General features: G+C 42.7%; 1 protein-coding gene and 1 pseudogene across 2 annotated transcripts in view; both read right to left on the bottom strand.

The window, feature by feature from the left end:
- Positions 1-598: 598 nt before the first annotated feature.
- LOC137644165 (uncharacterized) overlaps positions 599-14,422 on the bottom strand; it is a 68,213-nt gene continuing 54,389 nt past the window's right edge. For both annotated transcript variants that reach the window (XM_068377158.1, XM_068377159.1), the window contains exon 2: positions 599-5,768. In XM_068377158.1, coding sequence (XP_068233259.1) covers positions 1,671-5,264 — 3,594 coding nt within the window. In that variant the 5' untranslated portion in view covers positions 5,265-5,768 and the 3' untranslated portion in view covers positions 599-1,670. The remainder of the gene's footprint in view (positions 5,769-14,422) is intronic.
- LOC137644717 (5S ribosomal RNA) lies at positions 11,101-11,219 on the bottom strand (annotated as a pseudogene).

The following is a 14,422-nucleotide window of genomic DNA, read 5'->3' as shown; positions in this document are numbered from 1 at the left end:
TAGACTGGTCGGTTGTCATTTGCTTTGGTGATCCATTTCTTGCTAGGACAGAACAGCCAGGTGCTACATGCTTAGTGCCTTCCGGGATTAGCAGACACCTTGAGTAAGAGGAAGGACAGCGCCCTCCTCTTCAAACTCTATGGCAGTCTGCCAACAGAGCATCAGGGATGCCAATAAAAACTTTCCTAATGCTTACGTTGTCAGTTACACATATATACGAGGGATAGGACAGCAACAGACATGCTGCCTACAGCAACGAGTATATTGAACAGTGGCAGGTAGCACAGCAACTGTAACATAATTAGTTATAAGGAAACAATGCAAATCCAATTGTAATAGCTCTCAAACACAACTGCAAGACCAAATAATCAACCTGAAAGAAAAAGCAAAAGCACTAAAATATCCAAATGAGGAAGGCGAGAAGTACATCTGCACTCTCTGTTGTCTTAATTTAAGGTGAGAAGGTTACTCTATCTGGTTGCCGTTTAAAATTTAAACGCCCATTCCAGCTTCTCTAAAGTCGTACTTCTATTAAAGATCAAAGGGTTTGTATGATGAATAGGAACAAACTAAATTTACAGGATAATAAAATAATTAATTATATAGTATTTTATTCTTTGTACATAAGGTTATAAAATATTAAAATGTACATATCTACAAGAAACTTATTTATTTTACATTGTTATGAAACATGCTCTCACCAAAGGATTTAAAAAGTCAAACAAACACTACACAAAGATGAATGAAATTATGAATTTTGAAATTTATATGTAAGTCATAAATATCCTTTCAGGGTTATTTACAATGTATGATTATTTTAAAAGTACAATTATGCATTAGATAACATAATTTATACATGTACAAGACAGTCTTCACTTTGACGGGCTGCCAACGCAAGAAGCCCGTGGTCCACATAAGGTGGGGGAAATCTTAACTGAATTAGTTTTCAGTAGACTTCCTAGAAAAACACTAACAATAGTCAAATAAAAAAAAAAAAAGGTATGGTCAAAATTACCATTTCCTGTGTAGGACTTTCACAAACTAAATATAAAAATCAGGTTTACAATTTTATAATCAGCTAAACGATTTAAAGGCATTGGTAGAAAACCTATTTTTTTTTTTAATGAATGCTGCTGCTTATCAAATTATTTTTGTTTTAATCTGAAATTATCCTTGTACCAGTCTCGTATAGGTCTTCTAGAAGAGTACCACACATTTATTAAAACATCTTGGCAAGAAATGAAAAATATTTTCAATAAATTAAAATAGTAATAATCTCCTTACTGACTAACCTTTCTCCATAAAAAATCATTACATATTAAGGATTATTTTACTGTAAACAGTAATCTGGATTTGTGAAAAATGTCATTATAAAAGTTTTTAAATTTACATATCAGACTTTAGCCCTTGCTACTCTTTTGAAGCAAACCAATTTCATTTTGCTAGGGGTACCACAGAACTCAATTTCATTTTGCTAGGGGTACCACAGAACTCAATTTCATTTTGCTAGGGGTACCACAGAACTCAATTTCATTTTGCTAGGGGTACCACAGAACTCAATTTCATTTTGCTAGGGGTACCACAGAACTTTGCTTTTCTATTCCATGTACGGAACTGCATCATCGTTCGACTGATGGATAGAAATTGTGGTTTTAAATTTCATTCGGGGGCTAGTTATCGTCAATTCTTTCCAGTCTAACTATTAAATCATATGTTCCTTTGGAATTACCCACTTTAGGATTGGCAGAATGCTTAGATTTATGAAGCCTAAAACAAAACTCGTCCGAAAATTCCATGTGACAAAACAGACATACGTATGGTTTTGTAAATCCCACAAAATCGTACTTATCGTTACGTCTTAAAGAATAGATTCTCTCCTGCTTAAATTTTCTTCTAAATCTTTTTTTCACATTTTTACTCGGCAAACAATCTTTAACATGCAATCTGAGCATCGCCCTCCTGGGAAACAGTTTCCCACATGATTTGCAAATAAAATGCCTGATTTTAGGCTTTAAATTTTCCCCCCCTAACTTTTTTGTATTGGAAATTTCTGTATTTCCATCATGTACAACTAACTTGTGCCTGTATAAATTATAATACGATCGAAAAGCTCTTTCACAAAAAGAACAGTCATATGATTCTGAAGAGTTTATGTAGCTGCTTGTGTCCTCTGTGAGGACGCTAGAATGGACTTTGAAATTTCCTTTTTGAATGTTAGTGTTTTTTACAATATTTTTTTCCGGATTTCTGTTAGGCAAGCCCATTTTATCAACATTTGAATATAATTTTACCCTACATTTCCGAGTGTGATATTTCAAATTAATTTTATCATGAAAAATGGTACGGCAATATAAACAACTTAATTTCTCGTGGGCATAAGACCAATGATTCTCGAAATCAACTTGATGTTCAAATGACTTTGAGCAAACACTACAAAAGGCATGATCTCCCTTCTCAAGTTGGGAATCAAATACATCGTTTGAAAAACTTCTGGAGCTATCTTCATCGACTTGTCTAGAAGTACTACAATTGTTGAGGCCTTTAATATTATTTTTCTGAAATACAGCAACATTATTTTGAAATGGTAGGTCTATGTTACCGTCTTTACACCCAGTGCAGTCATTGGTAGTTGACTTATAGTTTGTACTGCAAGCTGAATAGTTATTAACTAGTTCACCTGCAGACACAGTATAATTTTCCAAAGTTTCACCTTGATTGAATTTTACAAGATTGGTTTCAGGGAAACTTCTCAAGCCTAAACAATTTTCTTTACTCAATTTTTGAAGCTTGAGATTACCAAAATCCTCTGTTTTACAAGATTTAGAAATTTTCATATTAAGTGATTTATTTTTACACTTTTCCTGCATATGATAGCTTCTAAATCTTCTTTTTAGAAATCCCTTCTTACAGAATGGACATTCATATGGTTTGAAGGGTGTATGAGAAAATAAGTGTTCGTAAAGATAACGTAATCTCAGGAACAATTTCTTACAAATAAGGCAACAAAATTTATCTTCCTGAGAAGTCGATAACAACACTTTTTCTTTACTATCTGTCTCATGTTTGTCACAAGTTCCGTTGTTATCAGTAACAAATTTATACCCTTCCTTTGAACATATTCTTTTAATACATTTCCTAACATGCCGCTTATCGACATTACAATAAAACCTTTTTCCACAAAAAATACATTTTGAATTGGTAGAACTGTGTGTATTTTTTAAAGGTTCCTTAAAATATAATAGCTCATTCACATCTACTCTTGTCATTTCATCAGACATTTTACTAGAATTACCAACTTTTCCCGGTATATTACTAGATTTACCAAACTTGTATCTCAGGGCATTTTCAATTATCTTGTTTCTAGAATTATTACTAGAACCATTTACTTCAAATTTCTCGATCATTGACATAATTTCAGAACTGACCGAGTTAGAGTTCACAGTATCTGCATGCACTCTAAAAAGGTGTTGAATAAGTTTAAAATTATTTTCTAGCTGACTGGAGCAGAGGAAACATTCCATAGACTCTTTCTTACCTTCATATTTCTTCCCTGTTCTTTCTCTTCTCTGTCTTCTTCTAAAACATTTTTGCATGTGAAGAATTAAACTTTCCTTATTCTTACAAGCAAACAAACATTGCGAACATTTGTAGGGTCTAAGTCCTGACAATCTCTTCACATATGTATAGTCACCTGAACTATTTTCAATAGGTGTAGAAGATTTGGGCAAAGTACTAGTATTAACAAGGTTAGACGATGTCGGTAAAGTACTATCATCAACAAGGTTGGATATCGGTAAAGTACTAGTATTAACAAGGTTTGCAGATGTGGGTAAAGTACTAATATTAGCACCGTTAGAAGATTTTATATCCTGTTTATCTTTACTAATCTTCAGATTATTTGGATATGCAACCTCATCTTTCTCTTTCTTGATAGTTGGCATTAGAAAATGTTCACTCTGAAAATTATTAGTTTTTCCAGGTTCATTCGAATTTGATTCAAAAACTACCTCGATCACGTCTTTCTCTTTCTTGATAGTTGGCAATAAAAAATTTTCATTCTGAAAAATATTTTCTGTGGGTTTATTCAAATATGATTCAAAAATTACCTCGATCTCACCTTTCTCTTTCTTGATAGATGGCATTACAAAATTTTCACTCTGAAAAATACTATTTTCTGCGGGTTCATTCAAATATGACTCGAAAATTACCTCTTCACCTTCCCACTCGTCTAGATGATAAACGCTCTCAATTTGGAGCTGGATTCCATCAGCAGATGTATTATGCTCTTCATTTGATGTACTTTCCGAGATACTTATTCGGTGATCGTCTGGAATTTCTTTTTGGCATAAAACACTAAAATTTTTAAGAGCTTTGTCAAATTCCTCAACTGGTGTGTTTTCGTGAATTTCATGACTTTTATCAACAGAAGCATTTTCACGAAATTCAAACGATTTTTTCCTATTGCAAGCCTCATCCACTCTAGGCTTAGAAACGTTATATGTCATTTCGTTAAATATTTTGGGGGGAATGTTATCCCAAATACTAGTTTCACTACCCTGAGCTTCTAGAAGAAAATTATCCCCCAACTCCATGGTAACATCTTTGCTTTTGTTTCCCAAGAAAATAATTCCATCAGTTTCATCCACGTCGTCGTCGTCTTCAATAACCACACACTCTATGTTAGTATTAGCCTTTTTGACAACAATATCTATAATCTCAATTTCGTCATCACTTTCGTTCACTTCAGAATCGCTTAAAAACTGGTCATACTCAGTTCTGGAAATACATTGTTTGTTTGCTGCATTTGCTGAAATCCAGTCTTGATTGCAAGGAACATTAGCTATAATAATTTTACTGGGGCGTTCCTTTATGTCGTTATTCTCACGACTACATGGTTTTAGCGAGCTAATCCTCTTTCCATTAACAATATTATCAGCACTGCCATGATACACAGCATTTCTTTCATCTTTCACATTAATTGAACAGGGCATAACCATACCACAAAGTGTGTTTGGAATTATGTTATTTATTCTCAACTGTGATGTTTGATTGATGCAATCCTCAGCATCGAGATCCATGGCAAATTCTCTACCCAAAGACAATCCATATGATTCCTTGATTAATGTTTCACTTGTGCAAGAATGATTTTGATTAGCTTTCATTTTGGCTCTACTTCTAGTTGCAGTATAGCGTGTAGAGTCATCTCCCTTTTCTTTTTTTATAATACTACTAGCAGTCATCTTTCTGAAAGTCTCAACATCCATTTATTTCACTACTGTAAACAAACTGAAAGATTGCAGGCATTATATACTTATATTAAACATTTCATCACAATCAGAAATAATAACCTCTGTGTTTGCACTATTTCAACTTCCCTTCGCCCACTTTAATTTCACTTTCAAAAGACACTTTTTCTATACAAGACAAAGTTCCTTCTTACTTATGATAACATCTCTTTTCTCTTTGAGGATTACTTCTACTTTCCATATAAACTGGTATCTTTTTCATTCATGTCATTTGCCACCTCATGTACTAACCCTTTAGCTTACTTAACTTTACTACCAGCTGATGAAAGAAAGTACGATGACAATTGACTAGTACCATACTAAACGAGATCTTGCATTACCTTGAAACTTGTGGGCACTAATCACAAAAAGGACACTCGAATATCCTCCATAAATCTTGGTTAACTGTACAAGATATTCACTTGGGCATAGAGAGTATTTGGTTCATTTTCTTTAGTAGTATTGTTTCAAGTTCCACTTGTGCTGGAAAAAATAAAACAAATTTAAATTTAGAATCTTAGGCTATGCATTGTACTTTGAAATTATGCAGGTAAAATGACATACAAATCCATTATAATACGTACAGGTATGCAAAATTTCAAGACATCACTGTGTGGCACATTTTAAGAAATCACTATATGGTACAGTATAGCTTGACCAAAGACTTGCAGTATTATTTTAACTAGTGCTATACTATATTGCCTAAAAGGTTGGATTGCAATTTGAAAAAAAAAAAGTTTAGACTGGATATCCTCAACATAAGATGACCTCTAAAAGTCTATTTACAAAGAGTTGAGACTTGCTTGTGATTAGCAGCATGGTTAAAAAGATAGTCAGTCTTTAAAAAAAAAAAAAATTTCTGCCCTTTTCTATAAATACAAACAAACTGACCTAGCTATAAACACTTGTTAACACTTGTCTTGGGATTAGGCGCAATGCCACGTTTCTTATGAAGTCAGTCAGTCTTTACGGCAAAAGTCATATCCACCGGTTTATTACAATAAAATGGCATAAAGAGAATATGCTAACAGCTTTAATAAGTCTTGAACCTTTGTAACAGCACATTAGAGGTATTAGGGTAGTGTCAAAAAGTTTCAACCCATAAGGAAGTTACTGTTATGGGTTGAAACTAGTTATCAAGCAAAGTAAACATTTATTTAATGAGTTTTTTAATATCTAACCAGATAACATCAATAATCTAATTAAGCAAAAGGTTCTTGGTCTTTCCTTGCAATTTAACATTATCTACTTGCTCTATTTTAGTACATACTTCTATAAACATTATTATTATTACTAGCTAAGCTACAACCCTAGTTGGAAAAGCAGGATGCTACAAGTCCAAGGGCTCCAACAGGGGAAATAGTCTAGTGATATGGGATATAAATAAACTATACATTATATGAGAAAAAAAAATTATAGAATATTTGAAGAGTAGGCATAAATGTAGGACTGAAAATGAATATGAGTAAAACTAAGATAATGCTCAATGAAAATACAGAGAGCAAATAGAGTTATGGACGAAACTAAGAGATTGTTAATGAATATACGTACTTAGGACAGACGGTGTTTCCCAGTATACGAGACCAAAAGTAAAAGGATAGGCATGGGATGGAGATTATGAAAAGTAAAATACCCCTTCCTCTAAATAGTATTCAAGATTGTCCTACTAGTATCAACTTATGCATCAGGAACTTGGAGCCTTACTAAAGTCTTAGAGCATAAGCTGGTTAGAACTCAAAAAGCTATGGAAAGAAAAATGATGGGAGTAACAATATGAGACAAAAAACAGCTACACGGATACGAGAGCAAACTAAAGTAGAGGGTTTTCTAACGAGTAAGAAAAAGAAATGGACATGAGCAGGACATATAATGGGAATGAGAGAATCGATGGACATTAAGAATAACTGAATGGGTCCCTAGAGATTGTAAGAGAAGCAGGGGAAGGAAGAGAAGACGATGGATCGACGAAATAAGAAAGTTTGCGGATGTGGACTGGCACAAAAAGACCATAACTAGATGCAAGCGGAAGGACATTTCTGAGGCCTTTGTTCTGCAGTGGACTAGTAAGGGCTGATGATGATCCCTTTCTGAATTGGGATAACTTAGCTTCGTGAAAGGGTTTCTGTATTGCTATGATCAGCAAAGCTGTACAAGTCAGGGCCACCCATACTAGGTTTGTTTGCTTTAAGTGATCAGACAAGTCTTCCACCATCACCAATCTGCACTGGCCAGCATGGTGATTAAAACTAGCCAAAACCCAGACACGAATAAAGATATGCCCAAGGCCTTTGTCTTGCAGTGAAATAGAAACGGCTGCATTTGTTGTATTATATATACAGTACATGCATATACATATGTACAGTAAACCCTCGCCATATCGTGGTTAACCTATCGCTCTCTCAGTAAATCGTAATTTATAAATATATGTAAATCCTTATTGCAGGTTTCCAAGGCCAGGCAAGTTTAATTGTTTTCCTATTATCATTATTCTTAAAAATATTAATTTTTTAACCAAAAACTTAATCAAGCAAATACAGAAATACCATATATATTCATGTAACACTTGGGATTTCACATAGGTTTTCACCAATAAAAATGTTTTTATCATGTACCATTCAAGTTCCTTTCTTGAGATCAAATTACTGTTTAATAAACTAACATAATTTTCTTCACCTCTTAATCTAACTTATAGTTCGATAAGTTAAAAAATTAGAGAATGATAAAAAACTATGAACAACCGATTTAGATAACTGCCGATTTGCATTTTATTTCTTGTACGATAGTAAACAATTACCTTAGTTGTTACGAACGATTTCATTAAAATATGACGAGATGATTTAACATTACAGGTACTGTAGTCCCTTTACAGTTTGTGTAAATGAAACCAAATTCCATAAAATCTACCGGAAGAAGTGGAAGAAAAGGTCAATAATTTCCTAGGCTTTGCAATCACGCACCCTAAAAGTAGACAACAAACCTTAGCTATTTACATTGGGTTTACCTTTTAGTGTAGCTGAAATGGCGAGCCATTAGAATTTAACGAGGGTGTATTACCCCCGCGTTAATTAGCGGGGGGGGGGGGGGTAGGGGAGTGGTAGCTAGCTACCCCTCCCCTCCTCACACACCGGTGAATGTTCACTTTCACCTAGAGGTAGGACTTGTCTTGGGGGACAGGGCTAGCGGGCAAATATATGTATGTAAATAGCTAAGGTTTGTATGGTTAGGAAAAATACAAATTATCTTCCAATTTGTCATTTGTTCCGTAACCGAAATACAAACCACGCTATTTACATTGGGTGACTTACCCAGCCATACTGGCTTTGGCTTTACCCGGGGACTCAGAATCCGAGTGAGTCGCACTCGAGAAAAGGAGTCCCTGCACCTCACAAGTTCCTTGCTCCGCAAGGAACCGTGTGGCCTACATAAGCTTGTGTGTGAAGGAAGAAGTGTGACCCGTCCTAGGTAGTTGACCTGGAGTTCCAGATGGAACTCTGGGTTAGGACGTTCCCAATACCACCTCGTCAGGGTATGGGGGACGCGACAGTATTGACTCAATACTCGGAACACAAGGAAGCATGGTTTACCTGCAGAGGTTCGAGGTCAGCTATGCAGAGACCAGGATGCTGGTTCCCAGTAGAGGGGATGATGAAGAAAGAAGTAAGGGCCAGACATACTTCTTTCGTTCATGCAGACTAAAACCTGATAACAATGCCCTCAACCTTCTGCTACCTGTCCAAAAAGGAGCCTGAGGTTAGACCAGCTGTTGTGTAGCCACCACAGAGCGATAGAAACGTATCGAAACTCCTGTGGGTCACGCCCTGCAGGAAGCGGGCTGCGAAGGTCATTAGACGCTTCCAGACTCCAGCTTGTAGCACCTGCGTCACAGAGTAGTATTACTCGAAGGCGAGGGACGTTGCGATGTATCCGCCATCGTGCTGTAGGGCGACGTGACGGGGGAGGGTCTGGATTCAGGTCGAGATGAATGTCCTTGAGTCCGAGCTGAAGAGGTATACTGGTGACTCTCCCCCGTGTCCTTCTTGTGCTCCCAAACCGGCTGCACGTGAGGACAAACTGCAGCTGTTCCCAAAGCTAACCTCTCGATTCCTTTACTGGCAAGAAGGAGAAGGTTTTGGGACATCAGATACAGAATGGTGACTCGAAATCTTGAAGGAATTGGACCGAAGGGCCAGGTCCCCAGGATTCTGAGTCTAGCCAACAACTCAGGAGCGAACCTGAATGTTGCCTTCCCCCATTCCTCAGAAAGGGCGGAGTCGTACGAGACCAAGAAGATTGCTTACACACTGGCCGCGGCCAGAGTGAGCAGGAGACCCAAGACGGAATACGATTAGAGGCCTGACGTAAAGGGTCTTGAGAAGATCTCTTAAAGGACTAAAAAGTCCGAGCCATGTTCCATGGTGGAGGTCTCACTCCGACAAGGGTAGGGACGTTCGCAGCTTCGCATGAGCGAAGAAAGGTCCAGCAGGAAGGAAAAAGTTATTCCTTTAAGCCTGAAGGTCCAGGAAAGGCTGAGCGGCAGGCTACAATGCCGAGAGCGGAAAGGAGTTTCCTCCCGCCGTAAAGCAATAAGTTCGTTATTGCTGGAGAAGAGGCCTCAAGGGAAGAGGTATACCTCCCACGACACCAACCACAGAAGACTCTCCACTTTGCCTGGAAAACCCCTGCGGATGACTATCGCAGATGACGCGACCTCCGCCCCGCGACTGTAGCGGGTTATCTCTTCTTGAGGAGGAGGCGTAGTGTCTCCAGGCAAGAAGCCGAAGCGACGCCCCGGTTCGTGAAAGATGTTGCAGTGTGGTTGTTTGAGTAGCCTGTGCCGTGGGAGAAGCTCTCCCGGGAGTTCCGTCAGGGGAAGCAGAGGGTTTGGAAACCGTTCTGCGTATAGTCCCAGTGGAGCTCTCAGGGCCATTGAAAGGTTGACAGACAACCTGGTCTTGTTGAAACCCATTCTCAACAGACAACCAAGAAGGGAAGACGCAGGTGTCGATGTTGTCCCACCATCACTGGAATGCATCTTGCCAGAGTCTCGGGGTCTGAGACTGGGGGGAAGAAAAGCGGAAGCTTGAGGTTCCAAGTTGTCGCGATCAGGTCCCCCAGGCCAGGACTTGCTGGTTACTCAAGGCCAAAGACCCCAGGTACACTCTCTCTACGAGGTTCTGCTCAGATAGCCGGAGAGAACATTCCTCTGCCCGGAATGCGCGAGCCGATGGTGGTATTGAGAGGATCTTAAATCATCTCAGTATCTCTACTGCAAGATGCGAAGATATGAAAATGCGTCCCTTGCTGGTTAGAACACGCCAGTACCATGAAGTCGTCGCGCACGGAGCGACTCGGCAGGAGCTGTAGGATCTGTAGAGGGGCCAGACTACGGCCCCTAAGCCTTCCTGAATGATGGAGAGGTATCCTTCAGGTCCTGACCATAGGCCTGGACCGGAACATGCCCCCCCCCCTGCTTTGAGGAGTCCGAGAACCGCATCAAAAAAGTGGGGAAAGGACGAGGATATCCACTCCCATCAAGAGGTTCCATAGGTCAACACCCATTGCAGGTCTAATCGTTCCGCTGGTCCCATAGGGGCCAGAAAGTCCGGTTAATCGTTGCTTTGAAACCACCGGAACTTGGGCCGCCCCACAGGGAACTTATCCTGAGGCGACCATTCGGAACTTTAGACGGGTCAATGAGGAAAAGAGACCTAGGAAATGTTCCTAGGTAAGGCTGAAAGCTCTGCCTGACTGAAAACAGGGACTGCGACTCTCCTCAGCCTTGCCACAGTCAACTGAAGGGAAGGCTCGGAGGAGGCGGCAACAGAATCTGGCGTCCCCAGGCGGTCACCCATCCAAGTACCGACCAGAACCGACGTTGCTTAACCTCGCTGGACGGACGAGAAGCAGGGTATCCAACGTGGTATGGCCGTTGACTCAAAATCATAGCTAGATACTCCAGATGTTGAGGTCGAAGAAGAGAAGGCTCCAAGCAAATTACCATGAAACCCCACTCATGGTAAGGATCCGGAAGCTTGTCCCGGCGTTGAAGAAGGTCGAACCCGAGCTTACCGGAGTTGACCAGACCTCCAAAAGGCGAAGGAGGCGGAAGCCTGCTCCTGAGCGGCCATGAGAAAAGCAGGGAGAGTTCTCATGGGAAAAACCTGCGATGCCACGGCGGGATTGCCACACTGCACCTTAAGCAGGAATACCTGTAGTCTAGGCTGAATTCCAAGAGCTTCCTGGAAGATGGATGGAATGGAAACTGAAAATACACGTCCTTCCGATCCAGGGCCTAAGGAGTCTTGTCGCCTCATTACCAGTCTGATCGATTTCGCTGTTCCACGCTGGACAAAGTTTGTTCGACAAACTTGATCAGAGCTGACAGGTCGACTACGGAATTCCCGTCTCAGAAACTTTCCTACGAGAAAGGATCGACTGAAGAAGCCGGAGTGAAGCCGTCGATGATCCTATGGAGGACCTTCTCCAAAGGCATGGACCATTCTGCCCAAACGGGCAAACTCTTGCCGACCCTATGGCATAGAGGTTCAGAGACACTGAATTCGCTAACAGAGACGGAAGGCGCAATATCCTTGGCTGATCACGGAGATCGTGCAAGAATCGGCATCGGGAAGCTGTTATCCGGATGAGTAACCTTAGGCATCCTCCCAGCGTGAAACCTGCACGGGGGGGGGGGGGGGGGGCAATCCTAGAGTTCGTGAACTCTGCCGCTCCCTCTAATATTATGCCCCCCAGGAGAGCCTCCCGTGCTACCTGTTCCTGACAGGAGAGGACTGCTATAGCACACCTTGTCTCAGTTGTCGTAGCCGGTCCAAAAACTTAGGCCAACGAGGCAGAAAGAAAGAAATGCTGGAGCCCGGCAGGGTCTGGAAGAAAGCGCCTCTAAGGAGTGAAAACGGAAGTCGACTTCCTCCGCACAATCCCTGTCTATGTCTCTGTCCTTGGGCACAAACAAGCTCTTCCCAAGGATGGAAGGGTGTCTGAGGTTGTCGACATCCACGGATGAGACACCCGAAAGGAAGCCCTTGGTCATTGCGTCCAGATGTCCAACATTGAGCTTGCCCGCAAGTTCGAAACTTGGCGACGAAACGCCAAGGTGCTTAAGCCCGAGAGTAGGAAAGTACCCATGATCTTCCTGTAGCTTACTTGAACAAAACCTCGGGTCGCAACCGAGGAGGGAAAAGACCTGGTGAGCTCCTTTCACGAGATGGAGAAGAGGAAGGGGTAAACCAGTCACCCCTTGGCCGAAGGAGAAATCTCGAACGGAAAGCTCCCTGGCAAAACCCCTCCAGGGAATGGCGGGGAAGGGCTAACCCAAGTTCTGGAAAGAAGAATGTTGCTCAGACTTCCCTGAAGATTCTTCCTGCTCTTGCATGTGCCATGCTCTGCGTTTACGGGGTGAGGCCGTGTTCTGGAAATACGCTCCAGAAGACTCGCCAGGCTGGCCATGCTGCGAAACCCCAACGGGAATCGCAGTCGCAATCGCCCTGGCGTCGCGCGAAGGTAAATCAATGGTTTGCGCGTGGCCGAACGTGGAAGCGCCCATGCGCGGGCGCAATTGAAAGTGCGTGAAGGAGCGCAGAAGGAGGGCGAGCATGGTAGGAAGGGCGAGAGCTGGTGATCGGCGAGCGATGACCTGTAGGTGAGCAATGGATACTGCAGGAATCAAGCCGATGTTCGCGCGATGAAACACCGTCGGTCCGCGCGACGGAACACCGTCGGACCGCGCGACGGAACACTGTCGGACCGCGCGACGGAACACCGTCGGACCGCGCGACGGAACACCGTCCGTCCACGCGATGGAAAACCGATGGTTAACGCGCGGGCGAACATTGGAGAGCATGTGCGCGGTCGCGCATGAGCGTAGGCGAGCGGGCACGTGGGCGTGTGGACGCGCGGGTGAGCACAGGCGGTCGGGAGACCGATGACACATAGGCGGGCGATGGCGCATTGACGAGCGATGGCGCGTTCTGGCGAGCGATAGCCCGTAGGCGAGTGAAGGCACGTTGGCAAGCGATGGCGCGTCGGCAAGCGATGGCGCGTCGGCAAGCTATGGCGCGTTGGCGAGCGGTGGTGCGTTAACAAAACGCTAGCGCGCAGGTGAAGAATCGCGCGGGGGCGTAGGCGATTGCCAACGCGAGAGAGACTAGCGATGGATGCGCGCAGGTGCACCAGGAAGGTGAGTGCTGAGGCAAGCTGTTAATCAGGCGAACCTAGACGGTCAGAAAAACCGTTGGCGCCCATTGATGCGTGGCAGAAAAGGGGGCGCAGATGTGCGCTGGCGATTGAAGAAAGCTGGCGCACAGAAGGACAGAAGTAAAGGTGAGCGCTGGCGAGCAGGAGGAAGATCTACGGCAAGACTCAGCTACCGGAGATCGTGATCCACAGCAGGCGAGCGCTAGATCGCTACTGATGGTGTCCAGGGAAACTGACACGCGTGGCAGATCGATGGCGATCGTTGACGCGTAGGAGATCGCTGACGAGCAGGCGAATGTTGACACATCTATGGTCGCTGACAAACAGAAGGCAACGCGTGGAAGCCTGTGCATAGAAGAGTCCTTGTCCAAGACCTGAACCGAAGTTCTAGATCGCGAGGGCGAACGTGGGCGCGTAACAGAACCAAAAGGAACAGCAGAGATGATCATCATGAGAGCGCTGACGAACAGGAGAGCGCTGGCGAACAGGAGAACGCTAGCGATCAGGAAAGCGCTGATGAGCAGGAGAGCGTCTGTGCGCTAACACTGAGCAGGAGAGAACACAGCAGAAGGGCGCGCAAGGGAACCCTGACACGCAAGGGAAGAACCCCCGTGGGAGGCAACCCTTTGCCCCGAAAGGTGTTGTCCGTCGGGAGTACGAAGTCCGTCGGAACACCGTTGTCTGTCCGTCGGAACACCGTTATCTGTCCGTCGGGAGACCAATGTTTGTCGGAAGACCGTTGTCCACCGGAAGACCGTTGCCCGTCAGAAGACGAGGTCAGACTGCTGTCCATCTGCACCAGGGGCGAAGATCAAGAAGGAGTTGTAGGCTGCATACTGAGATTAAAAAAGGCGCCTCTTAGCACCCTTATAGGGAGAAGGGAGGCCCTTACGACGTAGCGGACGGTGAGCCTTACGGCGAAG

The sequence above is a fragment of the Palaemon carinicauda genome, chromosome 7 (genome assembly GCF_036898095.1).
Source record: "Palaemon carinicauda isolate YSFRI2023 chromosome 7, ASM3689809v2, whole genome shotgun sequence".
NCBI lineage: Eukaryota > Metazoa > Arthropoda > Malacostraca > Decapoda > Palaemonidae > Palaemon > Palaemon carinicauda.
Note: the sequence above shows the minus strand (reverse complement) of the source record. Positions and strands in the feature narration are given on the sequence as shown.